The following is an 18,327-nucleotide window of genomic DNA, read 5'->3' as shown; positions in this document are numbered from 1 at the left end:
GCTTTCAAAACTAGATCTCACTTGGTAATATTTCGACAAAAAAAAAGTTTCAACTCTTTTGTTACCATGTAATAACACCCTAGTCGCCATCCTATTCTCTGACAAGTTACCACGTGGTACCTTTGGTACCAATACATCCGCTACTTTATAAATCTTTAGGTTCTAACTTATGCTTTAACACATTTTTAGAATCTTTCATTAGCAAGTAATGACACACTAGTCACCAGCCTTTTTTAACAAGTTGTCACATGGTAATGTGGTACCAACACAATGCCAACTCCATAAACCACTGGATGACGAAATGGTGGATTTTTGTTGTTGAAACATACACATATATGGGATATTGTATCTAAGCTCTCGTCGAGACAAGAGCCAACAGTCAAGACTTGTCGTAAATTGGGTTTGCAGTTGATAATTAAAACATTTTAGAGTTTCAAGATTCAATAGAATCTCGATGACACCAGGTTGTCTCCTCCTGATCTGCATGCATGCAAATTGCAAGGGGGTTCGCGGTGCTATGGAGCTGATGTTCATGTCCTATTAAAATCCTAGATTTTTGTAAAAATGTTTCACATTTTCTTGTTGTCTTTTAGCAAACATCATCTATATTCGTATACAAAAATAAAGGTTAAGTTTACAACTTTATGAACGTGCCAATGTCTAAAATACCGTGTTAGTACAGCACGAACAGGAAATTAAGGGCGCATGTAAAAACGTACCTCAAAGTGGAAGCTGTAAAATGTTCTATTGACCTCGGTGGAGAAAGTCGATGAACTGATGAGGTGAAGCCCTTTGTTCTCAAATACGTTTATGCACTTGGATAGAGGAAGACTTGCACCCATGTTGCTCAGCAGGCTAACCTGGACCATGATTTCGTTGCCATCGAGAGGAGTGGCAGAAACAATACGGCATGTGTTGTCCTTGACGCGCTGCAGTCTTTCTCTGCATTTGGCTGTACTGAGCTCCTGTTTCTTCTTCTTGAGATCCTCGACCTGCTTCTGCAGCTTGGGTATGTAGTCGAGGACCTGACACACCGTCGTCGGAATGCTCAGCTTCTTCTGCATGCCTCACGAGATGGGGAGATACACATCGGTCATAATATGTAAATATTTCATCTTAATCGTTGAGGGCTACTAGCACACCTCCAAATTAGCTCGCATCAATGAGTGAGGGAATGATTTACTGTGTGATCTGCGTTGGGGATGAGAGAACGGAGAGTCGAGTAGAGCTGATTGAGCTGCGTCCGCCGGTCGCGCTCGTACGCGTTGTGGCTGAGCTTCTTATGCGATCCTGAACCGGAACCAACCAATCCGGAGCCACCCGAGGAGGCCGCTTTCGCCGGTGCCGTTGCCGGTGCGGAGAACTCGTGGATGTCGAAGTCAAGGTCCACGTCCGGTAACTGCAAAGACGGCAGCTCGTCGGTGAAACCGTTGTCTGCCTCTAACGGCCAGATCATGCTGCTCGGGACGGCGTCGTCGAATAGTTGATGCTCCATTACTTGCTGCAGATCAATTGAACTTTTTGTGGAGAGGATAGAGAGGGAACCTAATCACGCCTAGTATTAGCTAGCAAGCTCCCTACGGGCTATATATGGCATTGAGGCATTATTCTGTGTGAATCTTCCCGAACGGGTTAGAGAGGTCCCTAATTGTTCTCTATTGATATGTTTGATGGAGTTAGCTTGGGACAATTAGGTGGTAACATCCTAGTTATATCTATATGCAAATGATTGATGTCATCACATGCGTCAGTGTCACATACGACCGCACATAATTCATTTAGCTAAATATGTCTAAGTCCACATGTAATAAAGAAACGTAAATCTTACTCTCTCCTTCTAAGTTTGTAATAAGGCAGCCTAACTTAATTATAGACGATAAAAAAGGATTAAGCCTAACTTAATTTTGACCACAATTTAACTAACAAAATATGTGTATGTAACTATATATGCATGCAAAATTACGCTATTCAATTTCGGTTGTTGGTCACTAATTATATCAAACTTTTGAGATTTGCGTTGAACATTGCAAAACTAAAGGCATGTCATAACTGAAGTGTGATAGGGCCATACATGAACAGAATTGATGTACGCGAGAGATTTGGGTCTAGGGACACCTTCGCGAACTTAGAGCGTCTACAGCCGGACTTAGCAAATATGAGTCCCTAAACGTCCGTGGACGCACCCGGTCAGTGATCGGGAGTGTCCGTTTTGAGCCCTTATTTGTCCATTCACGCAGCCACACTTCTCATTTTTTTCCTCATATGATCGGCACTTGCACGTAATTGATGGAGATGAAGATAGAGAAAAAAAGAATGAATAAATAAAGAGAAAGATGGTCCGCGGTGGGCCCGCATCCTACATGGGGGACTGACCTGGCTCGTCTGGGCGCGTCCGCGAGCCCTCATGTCCTCTCAATATTTGTCCTTAATACGATGATTCGTGGACAGCCCAGACATATAGGAATAATGTGGGATTCGGTTGGGTCACTTTTTCCCTTCTAATCAGGTCGCAAGCGTATGAGAAAGGGTTTAAGACATCCGACTATAGATGCTCTTATACACCTTTCAGCTCAGTGATGTAGAGACTTTATGGCCAAGTGAAAAGAGCGACGTGGGTTTGGAAGTCGAGGGATGCAACTGGACAGCGTCGGCATGTCCGCGTCTGTCCACGGAATCATAATTAGAAAAAGCATGATTATTAAAACAACAAAGATTAGTGCATTTTTGGCTGTGTGAACGGATACGGACGGCACGGACGCGTATGCCTGCATCTTTAGGTCGAGATGGAGGCCTCACAAGATTCCCAAACGAGTTACCAGTGGCAAATTGGGGTAATGGTCGCCACTAAAGATAAAACACCAAGAAAATGATTTTAGGCCGTACATATATACTCATGCTTGTTCTAATTACAGGTTGCTCGTGAAATTCGACACTGCTAGCCTAATTGTCCATATATACTATAAGAGAGTAAGAGGTGTACTTAATCTGCACTATCGGATCTCTCCTGTGATTAGCTGCTGCTGCAACTTGTTTGGTCCATTAAGATTTGTCTATGCTACTAGTATAGTTGTTGCGGCATTACTATATTACCGCATATCAAAGTCATTACCACACGATCTCGAGGAAGGATTCCGGCTGCGCATATCTTAATCACACTGCGTACTGGCGCTGCGTCCCGTACTGCCGCGGTGTCGAGTGTCGACATGGTTACGCCACGCGCGCGCCTTGAACGTGGCGGGACGTGTCTGGCGCGTGCCCCGGATGGTTGTAATGACCGCGATTGGTCCCTCCCGGACGGGAGCGCCGCTGCTCGGACGGGTGCATCACTGACAGCTCCCGTACTATCATTTATAGAAAATTAAGGTAAAAGATCTCTTCAACAGTTTCCTTAGGCCTTGTGCAATGGAAGGTGCTTAGAGAGATGCTTAAAAAAATAAATCGAGTTTTTCTGAAGCACCGGTGCCTATTTCTACAGGAGAGGTGTTTAGTTAAGCGTCTATCCTGTATAAATAAGCACCGATGCTTAAAAAAACCTGATTTATTTTTCTAAGCACCTCCCCTAAGCACCTCCCATTGTACAAGGCCTAAATCGTCTGTAATTTTAGAAGATTCGATAAACTAGGCCCTTTCTTTCCGCACATTTACGAGAAAGATCATTTTCCCATCAAATTATGGTCACTTTACGGAACCGTGTAGAAACATTTTTTGCCCAACTTCCCATAAGCGCCGGCGCTGCCTGCCGCCTCGCTGCCGCGCCGCCCACCATCACACCATCTCGCCCCCGTGCCCCCGCCTGCCACCACACTGCCTCGCACCGGCGGCCACCACACCGCCTCGCGCTGCACCTTGCCGACAATTATCTATTTTTTGTTTGGTTAAAAGTAAAAATTTATGGTAGCATAATGAACCTGGCTAATCAAGACACAGAGTCAAAAGCAAAAATTGTTGATGCGGGCTTTGCAGCCTCTAAGCCAAAAGCAAAAATTCAGAGAAACCCTTGGGTGTGTCCGCCTGCCGGGACAGTAAAGCTTAATGTTGATGCGGGCTTTGACCCGGACTCTCTGCAAGGCATAGTGGGTGCTGTACTTCGGGATAGTTTTGCAAACTTTTTGGGGACAAGAAATAATGTAGCAGGTGAATGCATGGATGCCTTAATGGCCGAAGCCCTTGCACTCCAGTTTGGACTCAATCTGGCGCAAAGCTTTTTTTTTTCGCGAATACGCAAAGCTTGCGTATCATTTCATTGATAGAAGGAGTTAGAATGAGTACATAAAATGGTACAACACATGACACGGACGCAAGAGGCGTGAACATGGTGCACGGAACAGAGAAACATGAGAAATTCGACCCCAACATAAAAAACACAGCTAAACTCTCCGACCGAAGAAGCAATCCAACCAACAACTAGACGACCGACATCTCCAAAGACAGCACCGAGGACGCCGCGAGCAAACAAGACAACGCCTTCACGAAGGAGAATGACACCAAGACGCCGTCATCGTCCGGTCCGGAATACCGGACCTAGGGTTTCCCCTGATGCTCGAAGAGGGGCACAGATAATGGCCATAACAACGCCTCCAAGAAGGGAACGGCACCCGCGAGTGTCGCCGTTGCCAGCACAAGATGCAGGGATTGCTCCCTGGCCAAATTCTGAGCAATCCCAAGCCGTCGGAGCACAAGTCGGAGAAGAGGAAGTCAAGCATAGGCCGGAACTGCGACTGCAGGAAGGAGAGACACGCCCAATGCCAAAGAAGACACCAGTCATCGCCGGACGTGCAAGCTTTGGAGGAGGACAAGGTTGCGTGGCTGAGCGGAATGGGATGCAATGTGGATGCGACGGTGGCCGGAGCCCCAGACAAGCCGGGATCTGGAAGGGAGCACAGATCCGGCCACTAGGACCGGAGTAGCAGGGGCACCAACGGGCCAAAAGAGCTGGAAGGGGACGCAGCTCCCAGAGCGCGTCGGACCCAAGGATGCACCGGGATGGACGGCCAACCAAGGGCACCGCAGGGAGTTGGGTGCGGAGATGCCAAGGAGTCAGCGAGCCATAGGAGCCGGAGATAGCGCAGCTCCTGGACTGCACCGGATCCAAAGCCACGCCGCCGACCATGGACGCAGGAAGGGGACGCAGGTCCTTGGCCGCCGGGTCGAAGCCGCCCCTGCGGGGTGAGTGGATGATGAAGAAGGTTCGCATGCAGCCCCATTCCCGGCCGGTGTGCTACAGGAAGTAGCGGCCGCCGGGTACAACGTGAGCCTCCAGGCCACCTTTGAAGAGGGGCTGACTCGAAGCCGGCAAGAGTGGAGGGGGGACGGGGTGGGGAGGGCGCGCAGCAAGGAGGGCGCGCCTGGCTGCCACGGCGGGACGGCCGGGGAACACCACAACCAGCTGGGGGAGGCCCCAGATCCAATCGGGGCGGAATTGCACGACGCGCCAAGAGCCGGGGCAAGGCCACCCGCAACAGTAGCAGGTCGGGGACGAGGTCGCCGGGGGACCGCTGGGGGAGGCCGCCTCCGCCGCCGGTGTGGGCCGCCGGCGCCGCCAGGAACAGATCTGGGGGCGTGGCGGGTCAGAGGGCAGGTGCGCAAGGGAGGGGGGGAACAACCCCGCCGCCGCCATCCCAGGACCCGGCGCGGCTTCGCCGGCCGGCCCTCCGGCGACGGCGACGCGGGGTAGGGGCGAGGAGGGGTGGCGAGCCGGCGGCGACTGGTTTCCCCCGAGTCGCCCGGGTCGGGCGACGCGAGGGTCGGGCAAGATAACTGATCTGACTGCTTTCCGGCGCAAAGCTTTGCATGCTCAAGATTGGTGATTAACTCAAATAATAGTGATGTGATACAAGCAATGCAAGATGGTGCTTTATTTGCTTGCCCGACTGCAGCAGTGATTGATGATTGTTAGCACATGCCACGCGTTCTAGGTCAAGTCCGATTCGAGCATTGCCTCCATGAAGCAAATTCGGTTGCTCATGAGTTAGCAAGATTCGCTAGATTCTCTCCCCCTAGCACATGGTTTGATGAGGCCCCAAGCGCATTGGTACCTCTTATACCGCAGAGTAAATAAAGAGGTTGGAGAGTTTAGAAAAAAAAGAACAGAGAGTCAAATAGAAGTGAATCCAACCCCTTTAACCCCACTCTATCTCCTTGTAGAACTCGCTATACCAAGCAAGGGAGAGGGTATGGTAAAGTGTTGTTCTATATACTTTTAGCCCGACTTGCCACTTGTACCAAAAGCACATATGGCCTTGATGGATTTTCGTTTGCCTTTATTTTTGCTCGACACGGCTCCCATGTTTTGCTTAGTGCCCCTAAACACCGACTTTGGAAGCGCTGACTTTATTTTTGCTCGACACGGCTCCCATGTTTTGCACCCCTAACACTTGTCTTGTGGCCAACCTACTTGGGAAGCACTGACTTTATTTTGAGTCATTTTACAGTGCATCCGGTCGATATGGACCGTCCGTCGGAGCGAATTCGACGGTCCAGATCCGTTGCAATACGCTGATGTCACATGTATTATATCACCCGAGGGGCATTTTCGGGAGAAAAAATATATTTCGAATTGATTAAAATTTTCTTCCTAAATATTTCGAGGGTATTCTCGGTACGAATTGCAGGGCTATTTTCGGTTTTATTTTTATCCTATTCGCTAGGGTTTTACTCCCTCGCCGCGACAAGATGTTCCGGCAAGATCCTCGCCGGCGGGGAGGGGCCGTGGCAAGATCCCTCGCCAACGGTAGGGTTTTATCCCCGTGATAGGATCTTGCCGCGCGTCTCAGCCCCTCCCTCCATCCACCCTAATTCTCTCATGCTCTCGCACCTCCTCTTCACTGATGAACACGAGAGGACGATGACTGCCCTCCCTGCGTAGCCGCCGGCGAAGATTCGGCATCATCCCACCTCCCATTCCTCTATGCGGGTGCCTATAGCCACGAGGTGAGTCTCTACCTCTTTCCCACTCCCCACGTGGTTGTTCGCGTCCTCAGACTCACCTCTTCGCCATGGCCGCAGCTTGATCTGGCCATGCATCTCGTCCGAAGGCAAGGTGGTTGGGCCTCTAGATGAATCATGTTCTCACTGCTGGCGGGGTATTACGTGACCAGATGAAACAGGCCAGCCTCGACGGCCAGTCCCATTCGTCCGACCTCATCCACATCAAGGAAAGATCTACGAATGTTCGATTGTTGCATATGTATTCTTATATATTTCATTCAAACTCTATTCTTTCAGTTTGGCTGATAGGTCATGATACGTCTCCAACCTATCTATAATTTTTTATTGTTCCATGCTGTTATATTATCATTCTTGAATGTTTTACAATCATTTTATAGCAAATTTATATCATTTTTTGGGACTAACCTATTGACATAGTGCCTAGTGCCAGTTGCTGTTTTTAGCTTGTTTTTACATCGCAGAAAATCAATATCAAATGGAGTCCAAATGCAGTGAAACTTTTTGGAGATTTTTTTGGACCAGAAGACATCCAATGGGGCAGAGAAGCACCTGGGGGGGGGGGGGGTGCCCTGGGGGGGCACAACCCACCAGGCTGCGCCTGGGGGCCCAGGCATGCCCAGGTGGGTTGTGCCCACCTCGGTGGCCTCCCGCACCGCCTCTTTGCTCTATAAATGCCTAAATATTTCAAAAACCCTAGGGGAGTCGACAAAATTTTGTTCTAGCCGCCGCTAGTTCCAGAAGATTCAATATAGAGCCCTTCCCCGGCACTCCGCCAGAGGAGGGATCATCACCAGTGGCCATCTTCATCATCCCGACGGCCATCATGATGAGGAGGAGGTAGTCCTTCCTCGGGGCTGAGGGTATGTACCAGTAGCTATGTGTTGTATCTCTCTTTCTCTCTCTCTCTCTCTCTTTCTCTCTCTCTCTCTCGTTTCTTGAGATGGAACGATCTTGATGTAACGCGAGCTATGTTGACATAGATGAATCATATGGAGTTTCCCCCTCTCTATCTTCTTGATTAATTGAGTTTTCCCTTCAAAGTTTTCTTATCGGATTGAGTCTTTAAGGATTTGAGAGCACTTAATATGTGTTTTGCATGAGAATATCTGTAGTGACATTGGGATATCTAATTGAGTTACTTGATGCATATTATTGTGATTAACTTGCGGGTTCCGTGACTTTAGGGCATATGCATAGGGGTTGGCACGCGTTCTCATCTTGACTGTCCAATAGATATTTTGGGGCACTCCTTGGGAATCAAATAGATGAATCTAAAATTGTGTGATGCTTATCGTATAACCAAACCCACTGATATTTGCGATGACATTGGAATATCTAGGTGACATTAGGGCTTTGGTTGATTTGCATCTTAAGGTGTTATTCTAGAGAATAGCTTTGTGGTGGTTTCATGTCCGACAACAATTTCTATACAACAAGTAATTTTGGAGTGATCTCTACACCACACTTGAGGGATTTGCATATGATTCAACTATGTCAATATTGTTGGAAGATCACACAACATTGTTGGGAGATCACACTAGCGAAAGTACGAACCCTAGGCCTTGTTTCTAAGCATTGCAATACCGTTTTTGCGCCCGTTTACTATTGGTTACCTTGCTGTTTTTATAATTTCAGATTACAAAAACCAACATCTACTATCCATACTACACTTGTTTTACCATCTCTTCGCTGAACTAGTGCACCTATACAACTTACCATTGTATTTGGGTGTGTTCGAGACACAAGAGACTTTTTATTATTTGGTTGGAGGGTTGTTTGGGAGAGACCATCTTCATCCTACACCTCCCATGGATTGATAAACCTTAGGTCATCTACTTGAGGGAAAATTGCTACTGTCCTACAAAACTCTGTGCTTGGAGGCCCAACACGTGTCTACAAGAATAAAGTTGCGTAGTAGACATCAGGTCAGTCATTGGATTTGGAGATCAGGAGAGATGAAAATCTATTAATTCTGAAATGTTCTATAGACAATTCATAGCTTATATTGCTCAATATTTATGATGCTCACTGCCAATTATGCAATTGCTGCCCTGGGATCAACAGACTTGGCATTTGCTTTATAATTGTTTTAGATTCACATGGGATATCCACCATTTTAAGATTAGTGTAAATTCTTATTATGATGTTTTAGCCTTGTTAAAGACCGAGTAATGGTCCTCACAGAAAGCAGATAGAAAGGAATGTGCATTCAACTCTTGAATATGTTGCAATAGAAGATCTTCCGTGTTTAGTTATGTGCAGCGTTTGTTAGCTGAACACAGTTGAGAATGTGAGTACAAGTAGTAATTTTCCCTCTTTTTTGCAGGGTTATGACACAACATGCTATGTGATTCCCTGAGGCAGGATGGATGTACCATGGCCACCCCACTGTGCTGCTGAAGGTGCGTGCAAACCCGGAGATCCCTTCAATTCAGTGCATGCCCTACCATGCCACACCATGGTCATTGCAACACCTGCAAAGGCCCCCTATGGTACATGCTTTACTCTTGTTATCCTATGCTCTCTTTTATTGGCTTTGCGGCCTGCCTACGAGACATCGGTTGTGCCATTTTCTGGGATAGTTGGGATTGCGTGTTGATTCATGCAGTATGTTTCCTTCTGTTGTGAGGCTATGCTCATGCTCGTACCTTTTTCTCTCCTATGAAAATAAACATATCATAATCCATTATTCTTCTAGGGTTGCCCATGCACTATAATTGGTCCGAACCTTGCCTAGGCACTGTTATTGTCACATGGTTGTAAAAATCAAATATAGATTTCTACGAGCTCCCGTAGAGACCAAATTTATTTCAAGCAATGTATTGTAACCAATATTATTGAAGTTTTACAACTTGACTCACCCGCAATGGACTAAGAACACAGCTAGGAAACCTTCTTCGGGACTAAAACCCAACCACAGCCTACTCTATCGCTTTATAGCCAAGTGTACACTCCACATGTAAGAATGAACCACACTGATAGACTAACTGCTTGGATCCTCATCGTCTTCAACCGCAGCTGTATCCGATAGCCTAGCATGGTGCTGCTTGAACCTTTTCCTGTATTTCGTTTTATTTTAGAGGGAATCGACAAGCACAACAGGTAGCTCTCTGATACGTCCATTTTGCATCATGCTTTTATATCAATATTTATTGCATTATGGGCTGTCATTACACATTATATCTCAATACTTATGGCTATTCTCTCTTATTTTACAAGGTTTACCATGAAGAGGGGGAATGCCGGCAGCTGGAATTCTAGCTGGAAAAGGAGCAAACGTTGGAATTCTGCACAACTCCAAAAGTCCTGAAACTCCATGAAACAACTTTTTGGATTTATTAAGAATTTATGAGCGAAAGAAATAGGCTAGGGGGCCCACACCCTATCCAGGAGACAGGGGGCGCCCCGCCCTGTAGGGCGTGGCCCCCTATCTCCTGGGCCCCCTGGTGGGCCTCCGGCGTCCATCTTCTCCTATAGCATCACTCTTGCCCTGGAAAAAATCGTGGGCAAGCTTACGGGACGAAACTCCGCCGCCACGAGGCGGAACCTTGGCGGAACCAATCTAGGGCTCTGGCAGAGCTGTTCTGCCGGGGACACTTCCCTCCGAGAGGGGGAAATCATCACCAACATCATCACCAACGTCATCACCAACGATCCTCTAATCGGGAGGGGGTCAATCTCCATCAACATCGTCACTAGCACCATCTCCTCTCAAAACCCTAGTTCATCTGTTGTATCAAAACCACAAATTGGTACCTGTGGGTTGCTAGTAGTGTTGATTACTCCTTGTAGTTGATGCTAATTGGTTTACTTGGTGGAAGATCATATGTTCAGATCCTTTATGCATATTATTACTCCTCAGATTATGAACATGAATATGCTTTGTGAGTAGTTTTGTTTGTTCCTGAGGACATGGGTGAAGTCTTGCTATTAGTAGTCATGTGAATTTGGTATTCGTTCGATATTTTGATGAGATGTATGTTGTCTTTCCTCTAGTGGTGTTATGTGAACGTCGACTACATGACACTTCACCATTATTTGGGCCTAGAGGAAGGCGTAGGGAAGTAATAAGTAGATGGTGGGTTGCTAGAGTGACAGAAGCTTAAACCCTAGTTTATGCGTTGCTTCGTTAGGGGTTGATATGGACCCATATGTTTAATGATGTGGTTAGGTTTACCTTAATACTCCTTTTTGTAGTTGCGGATGCTTCCAATAGGGGTGAATCATAAGTGGGATGCTTGTCCAAGTTAGGGCAGTACCCAAGTGCCGGTGCACCCACATATCAAATTATCAAAGTACCGAATGCGAATCTTACGAACGTGATGAAAACTAGCTTGACGATAATTCCCAATGTGTCCTCGGGAGCTCCTTCCTCATTATTGGAATTTGTCCAGGCTTATCCTTTGCTACATAAAGGATTGGGCCACCTTGATGCACTTTATTTACTTTTTGCTCGTTACTATTTATCTTATCACAAAACTATCTATCACCTACTATTTCAGTGCTTGCAGAGAAAACCTTACTGAAAACCGCTTACCATTTCCTTCTGATCCTTGTTGGGTTCGACACTCTTACTTATCGAAAGGACTACGATAGATCCCCTACACTTGTGGGTCATCAAGACTCTTTTATGGTGCCGTTGCCGGGTAGTGTAGCGCTTTTGGTGAGTGGAACTTGGTAAGGAAACATTTATATAGTGTGCTGAAATTTTCTGTTACTTGTCACTATGGAAACTAATCCTTTGAGGGGCTTGTTTGGGGTATCTTCACCCCAACCAGAAGAGCAAAGAGATTCTCCTCAACCTACTGAACCTTATGAAAATATTCACTTTTAGATTCCTTCGGGTATGATAGAAAAACTGCTAGCTAATCCTTTTGCAGGAGACGGAACATTGCATCCGGACTTACACCTTATCTTTGTGGATGAAGTTTGTGGATTATTTAAGCTTGCAGGTATTCCCGATGATGTTGTCAAAAGGAAGGTCTTCCCTTTATCTTTGAAGGGAGATGCAATGACATGGTATAGGCTATGTGATGATACGAGATTTTGGAATTATAAGCGACTCAAGTTGGAATTTCACCAGAAGTTCTATCCTATGCATTTTTTTCATCGTGATCGTAATTACATATATAATTTCTGGCCTCGCGAAGGAGAAAGCATCTCTCAAGCTTGGGGGAGGCTTAAGTCAATGTTATATTCATGCCCCAATCACGAGCTCTCTCGGGAAATGATTATTCAGAATTTTTATGCTCGGCTTTCTCTTGATAACCACAACCTGCTCGATACTTCCTGTGCTAGTTCCTATATGCTGAAGACTATTGATTTCAAATGGGACTTATTGGAAATAATTAAACGCAACTCTGAAGATTGGGGTTCCGACGATGGTAAGGAGTTAGGTATGACACCTAAGTTCGATTGTGTTAAATCTTTTATGGATACCGATGCTTTCCGTGGATTTAGCTCTAAGTATGGACTTGACTCTGAGATAGTTGCTACTTTTTGTGAAACTTTTGCTACTCACATTGATCTCCCTAAAGAGAAGTGGTTTAAATATAATCCTCCTGTTGAAGTGAAAGTAGTTGCACCTATTACAGTCGAAGAAAAGACTATTACATATAGTGATCCTATTATTCCTACTGCTTATGTCGAAAAACCACCTTTTCCTGTTAGGATAAAAGATCATGTTAAAGCTTCGACTGTTGTTCGTAAGAGTAATACTAGGACTTATACACCTCCTGAGAAAATTAATGTTGAACCTGGTATTGCTGTGATTAAAGATCTCTTGGATGAGGACTTAGATGGGCATGTTATCTCTTTCTTGTGTGAAACTACTAATATTGCTGGACCTAATACTAAGACACGTAGGCCTGTTGTAGGCACGCCTGTTATTTCTGTTAAAATAGGAGATCATTGTTATCATGGTTTATGTGATATGGGTGCTAGTGCTAATGCGATACCTTATGATCTTTATAAAGAAATTATGCACGATATTGCAACTATTTAATTAGAAGACATTGATGTTACTATAAAGCTTGTTAATAGAGACACCATTAAACCTATTGGGATTGTTAGAGATGTTGAAGTCTTGTGTGGGAAGATTAAATACCCTGCTGATTTTCTTGTTCTTGGTTCCCCACAAGATGATTTTTGTCCCATTATTTTTGGTATACCCTTCTTAAATACTGCTAGTGCTAAGATTAATTGTGAAAAGAATATTGTCACTATTGGCATAGATGGTATGTCTCATGAGTTTAATTTCGCTAAGTTTAGTAGACAACCTCGTGAAAGGGAACTACCTAGTAAGGATGAAATTATTGGTCTTGCTTCCATTGCTGTTCCTCCAACTGATCCGTTAGAACAATATTTGTTAGACCATGAAAACGATATGTTTATGAAGGAAAGGGAAGAAATAGACGAAGTGTTCCTTAAACAAGAACCTATGCTAAAACATAACCTTCCCATTGAAATTCTTGGGGACCCCCCTCCACCGAAGGGTGATCCTGTGTTCAAACTCAAACCCTTACCTGATAATCTCAAGTATGCTTATCTTGATGAAAAAGAAATATATCCTGTTATTATTAGTGCTAACCTTTCCGAGAAAGAAGAAGAAAGATTATTGAAAACTCTGAAGAAGCACCGAGCTGCTATTGGATATACTCTGGACGATCTTAAGGGCATTAGTCCCACATTATGTCAACAAAAAATTCTAGTGGAGAAAGATGCCAAACCAGTTAGAGATCCTCAAAGACGATTAAACCCCAAAATGAAGGAAGTGGTAAGAAAGGAGATCCTAAAACTCCTTGAGGCAGGTATTATTTATCCCGGTGCTGATAGTGAATGGGTAAGCCCTGTCCATTGTGTCCCTAAAAAGGGAGGTATTACCGTCGTTCCTAATGATAAAGATGAATTGATCCCGCAAAGAATTATTACAGGCTATAGGATGGTAATTGATTTCCGTAAGTTAAATAAAGCTACTAAGAAAGATCATTACCCTTTACCTTTTATTGATCAAATGCTAGAAAGGCTATCAAAACACACACATTTTTGCTTTCTAGATGGTTATTCTGGCTTCTCTCAAATACCCGTGTCCGCGAAGGATCAATCTAAAACTACTTTTACTTGCCCTTTTGGTACTTTTGCTTATAGACGTATGCCTTTTGGTTTATGTAATGCACCTGCTACCTTTCAAAGATGCATGATGGCTATATTTTCTGATTTTTGTGAAAAGATTTGTGAGGTATTCATGGATGACTTCTCCGTCTGTGGATCCTCTTTTGATGATTGTTTGAGCAACCTTGAGCAAGTTTTGCAGAGATGCGAAGACACTAATCTCGTCCTGAATTGGGAAAAGTGTCACTTTATGGTTAATGAAGGCATTGTCTTGGGGCACAAGATCTCCGAGAGAGGTATTGAAGTTGATAAAGCCAAAGTTGATGCTATTGAAAAGATGCCATGTCCCAAGGACATAAAAGGTATAAGAAGTTTCCTTGGTCATGCCGGCTTTTATAGGAGGTTCATTAAGGAATTTTCTAAAATCTCTAGGCCTCTGACTAATTTACTGCAAAAAGATATTCCTTTTGTCTTTGATGATGATTGTGTAGAAGCATTTGAAACACTTAAGAAAGCTTTGATCACTACACCTATTGTTCAGCCACCTGATTGGAATTTACCTTTTGAAATTATGTGTGATGCTAGTGATTATGCTGTAGGTGCTGTTTTAGGGAAAAGAGTCGATAAGAAATTGAATGTTATCCAGTATGCTAGTAAGACTCTTGATACTGCCCAGAGAAATTATGCTACTACTGAAAAAGAGTTCTTAGCAGTTGTGTTTGCATGTGATAAGTTTAGACCTTATATTGTTGATTCCAAAGTTACTATTCACAATGATCATGCTGCTATTAAATATCTTATGGAAAAGAAAGATGCTAAGCCTAGACTCATTAGATGGGTTCTCTTGCTCCAAGAATTTGACTTGCATATTATTGATAGAAAGGGAGCTGAGAACCCCGTTGCAGACAACTTGTCTAGGTTAGAGAATGTTCTTGATGACCCACTGCCTATTAATGATAGTTTTCCTGTTGAACAATTAGCGGTTGTCAATGCTTCTCGTACTGCTCCTTGGTATGCTAATTATGCTAATTACATTGTTGCTAAATATATACCGCCTAGTTTCACATACCAGCAAAAGAAAAAGTTCTTTTATGATTTAAGACATTACTTCTAGGAGGATCCACACCTTTATAAAGAAGGAGTAGATGGTATTATTAGACATTGTGTGCCTGAGCATGAACATGAACAAATCCTACGCAAGCGTCACTCTGAATCTTATGGAGGACACCACGCTGGAGATAGAACTGCACATAAGGTACTACAATCTGGTTTTTATTGGCCTACTCTCTTCAAAGATGCTCGTAAGTTTGTCTTATCTTGTTATGAACATCAAAGAATAGGTAACATTAGTAGACGTCAAGAAATGCCTATGAATTATTCTCTTGTTATTGAACCGTTTGACGTTTGGGGCTTTGATTATATGGGACCTTTTCCTGCCTCCAATGGTTATACACATATTTTAGTTGCTGTTGATTACGTTACTAAGTGGGTAGAAGCTATTCCAACTAGTAGTGCTGATCATAACACTTATATTAAAATGCTTAAAGAAGTTATTTTTCCGAGGTTTGGAGTCCCTAGATATCTTATGACCGATGGTGGTTCACACTTTATTCATGGTGCTTTCCGTAAGATGCTTGCTAAGTATGATGTCAATCATAGAATCACATCTCCTTATCACCCGCCGTCTAGTGGTCAAGTAGAGTTGAGCAATAGAGAGCTCAAATTAATTTTGCAAAAGACTATGAATAGATCTAGAAAGAATTGGTCCAAAAAACTTGATGATGCATTATGGGCCTATAGAACTGCATACAAAAATCCTATGGGTATGTCTCCATATAAGATGGTTTATGGAAAAGCATGTCATTTACCTCTTGAACTTGAACATAAAGCATATTGGGCTATTAAAGAGCTCAATTATGACTTCAAACTTGCCGGCGAGAAGAGGTTGTTTGATATTAGCTCACTTGATGAATGGAGAACCCAAGCATATGAGAATACCAAGCTTTTCAAAGAAAAAGTCAAACGCTGGCATGATAAGAGGATACAAAAGTGTGAGTTTAACGTAGGAGATTATGTGTTATTATTCAACTCTCGTTTAAGATTTTTTGCAGGAAAACTTCTCTCAAAATGGGAAGGTCCCTACGTTATCGAGGAGGTCTATCGTTCTGGTGCTATAAAAATCAACAACTTCGAAGGCACAAATTCGAGGGTGGTTAACGGTCAAAGAATTAAACATTATATTTCAGGTAATCCTATCAATGTTGAAACTAATATTATTGAAACCATAACCCCCGAGGAATACCTAAGAGACACTTTCCAGAATGTTCCAGACTCCGAAAAGGCATAGGTACGTGGTATGGTAAGTAAACCGACTCCAAAACAACTCTAATGGCAATTTTTATCAGTTTTGGATTATTTAAGAATTTTAGGAAGAAAAAAGTAGTCCGAAGGGGACACGAGGCTCCCACGAGAGAGGAGGTCGCGCCCCCCCTGTAGGGCGCGCTCCCCCTGTCTCGTGGGCACCTCGTGTGCCTCCCAGACTCCGTTTTCTTGTATGATACGTATTTTGGTTGGTAAAAATTCATTATATATACCCCCGAAGGTTTTCACCACCGTATCATGCAAATATCTTCTGTTTTTGTTTCGAGCTGTTCCTGTTGCAGAATAAAGCAAGATGTCTTCTCAGGAATCAGTTGGGGAGAGCCGGGTGTCTCACCCAACGCCAGGTCCTGGAGCAAATGGCGATGCCTATCACTTTGGACCATCAACGGAGGATGAGATGGAGGCTGATTTGAAAAGGATAGATGCCATGGAGGAAGATCAAGAAGTTACCTCTCATCTCCAAGCAGAATTCACTATGGGGGAACTACCTAGCCTGGCTGTCCCTGCTTCGGTCATCCCTTCCAACTCTAGATTTCTTTCTTATGAAAATATGAAAAAAAGTTTCACGTGTTCTCCAGAAGCTATGCAGCATCCTTGGGTAAAAGGAGCTTTGGCCGTTACGGGCAAACTCCGTAAAGAAATTATGGACCTCAAACAACAAGTCAATAAGCTCGAGGAGGAGAACCGTATCCTGAAGGGCATCATTGCCAAGAAGATCATAACACCAACCGTGAAGAAGGAGAAATAATCACATGGGTATGGGCACTCCCCTTGGCAACTGCCAAGCTTGGGGGAGGTGCCCCGGTATCATATCACCATCACACTCCCATCTTTACCACTTTATTTCGTTCGATCCTTTTAGTAGTATCTTGATCTAGTAGATTGAAGTTTTGTTATCAAGTAGTTTTGAGTTTTGCATTGTGATCTCTTAATGTAATCGAGTCCGTGTTCTATCTACAATAAAGATTAGTATTGAGTCAAGGGCTTTGCTTTGTTGCTATGATCTTGAGAAAGTAGAAAGAACAAAAGAGTTCATATTGATCTTATGGATAGTGATAACTTCACACATACAAAGTATGAGGCATAAAAATTGTTGAGAGTTGATGAACGTAGCCTTGGTCATCGTTGCAATTAATAGGAAGTGATAAGGAAAGAGGGGTTCACATATAGATATATTATCTTGGACATCTTTTATGATTGTGAAGCACTCATTAAGTATGACATGCTAAAAGAGTTGATGTTGGACAAGGAAGACAATGTAATGGTTTATGTTTTCCGACATCTCAGTTAAAGTATATTGTCATTGACCTTCCAAACATGTTGAGCTTGCCTTTCCCCCTCTTGCTAGCCAAATTCCTTGCACCAGGTAGAGATACTACTTGTTCTTCCAAATATCCTCAAACCCAGTTTTGCCATGAGAGTCCACCATACCTACCTATGGATTGAGTAAGATCCTTCAAGTAAGTTGTCATCGGTGCAAGCAATAAAAATTGCTCTCTAAATATGTATAACTTATTAGTGCAGAGAAAATAAGCTTTGTACGAACTTGTTGTGGAAGTAATAAAAGCGACGGATTGCATAATAAAGGTCCACATACAAGGGGCAATATAAAGTGACGTTCGTTTGCATTAAGATTTCGTGCATCAACCCTAAACGCGCATGACAACCTCTGCTTCCCTCTGTGAAGGGCCTATCTTTTACTTTATGTTTTTACTTTATGCTTGAGTCAAGGTGATCCTCACCTTTCCCCTTTTTCATTTTATCCTTTGGCAAGCTCCTCGTGTTTGAAAGATCATGCTACATATATCCAATTGGATGTAAGTTGGCATAGGCTATTATTGTTGACATCACCTAAAGGTGAATACATTGGGAGGCAACACAATAAGC

At 43.9% G+C, this 18,327-nt stretch overlaps 1 protein-coding gene across 1 annotated transcript; it reads right to left on the bottom strand.

Moving 5' to 3' along the window:
• Nucleotides 1–540: 540 nt before the first annotated feature.
• LOC119336594 (protein IRON-RELATED TRANSCRIPTION FACTOR 2-like) lies at nucleotides 541–1,507 on the bottom strand. Its single transcript, XM_037608643.1, has 3 exons — nucleotides 1,184–1,507; nucleotides 720–1,058; nucleotides 541–603 (listed from the first exon to the last, which is right to left on the bottom strand). Exons 1-3 carry the CDS (start codon nucleotides 1,493–1,495, stop codon nucleotides 541–543), a joined length of 714 nt encoding a protein of 237 aa, XP_037464540.1. The 5' UTR covers nucleotides 1,496–1,507.
• Between the last annotated feature and the right edge of the window lie 16,820 nt (nucleotides 1,508–18,327).

Source organism: Triticum dicoccoides, chromosome 7B (genome assembly GCF_002162155.2).
Source record: "Triticum dicoccoides isolate Atlit2015 ecotype Zavitan chromosome 7B, WEW_v2.0, whole genome shotgun sequence".
NCBI lineage: Eukaryota > Viridiplantae > Streptophyta > Magnoliopsida > Poales > Poaceae > Triticum > Triticum dicoccoides.
This window is presented reverse-complemented; position numbering and strand designations above follow the sequence as displayed.

Bases quoted from the DNA above. Each gene is read 5' to 3' on its own strand.
- LOC119336594 (XM_037608643.1), bottom strand. From the start codon at position 1,495: ATGGAGCATCAACTATTCGACGACGCCGTCCCGAGCAGCATGATCTGG. The intron at 1,059-1,183 runs GTAAATCATTCC...TGAGGCATGCAG, and splicing joins TCCCCAACGCAGATCACACA to AAGAAGCTGAGCATTCCGAC. The intron at 604-719 runs GTACGTTTTTAC...ATACGAATATAG, and splicing joins TTTACAGCTTCCACTTTGAG to ATGATGTTTGCTAAAAGACA.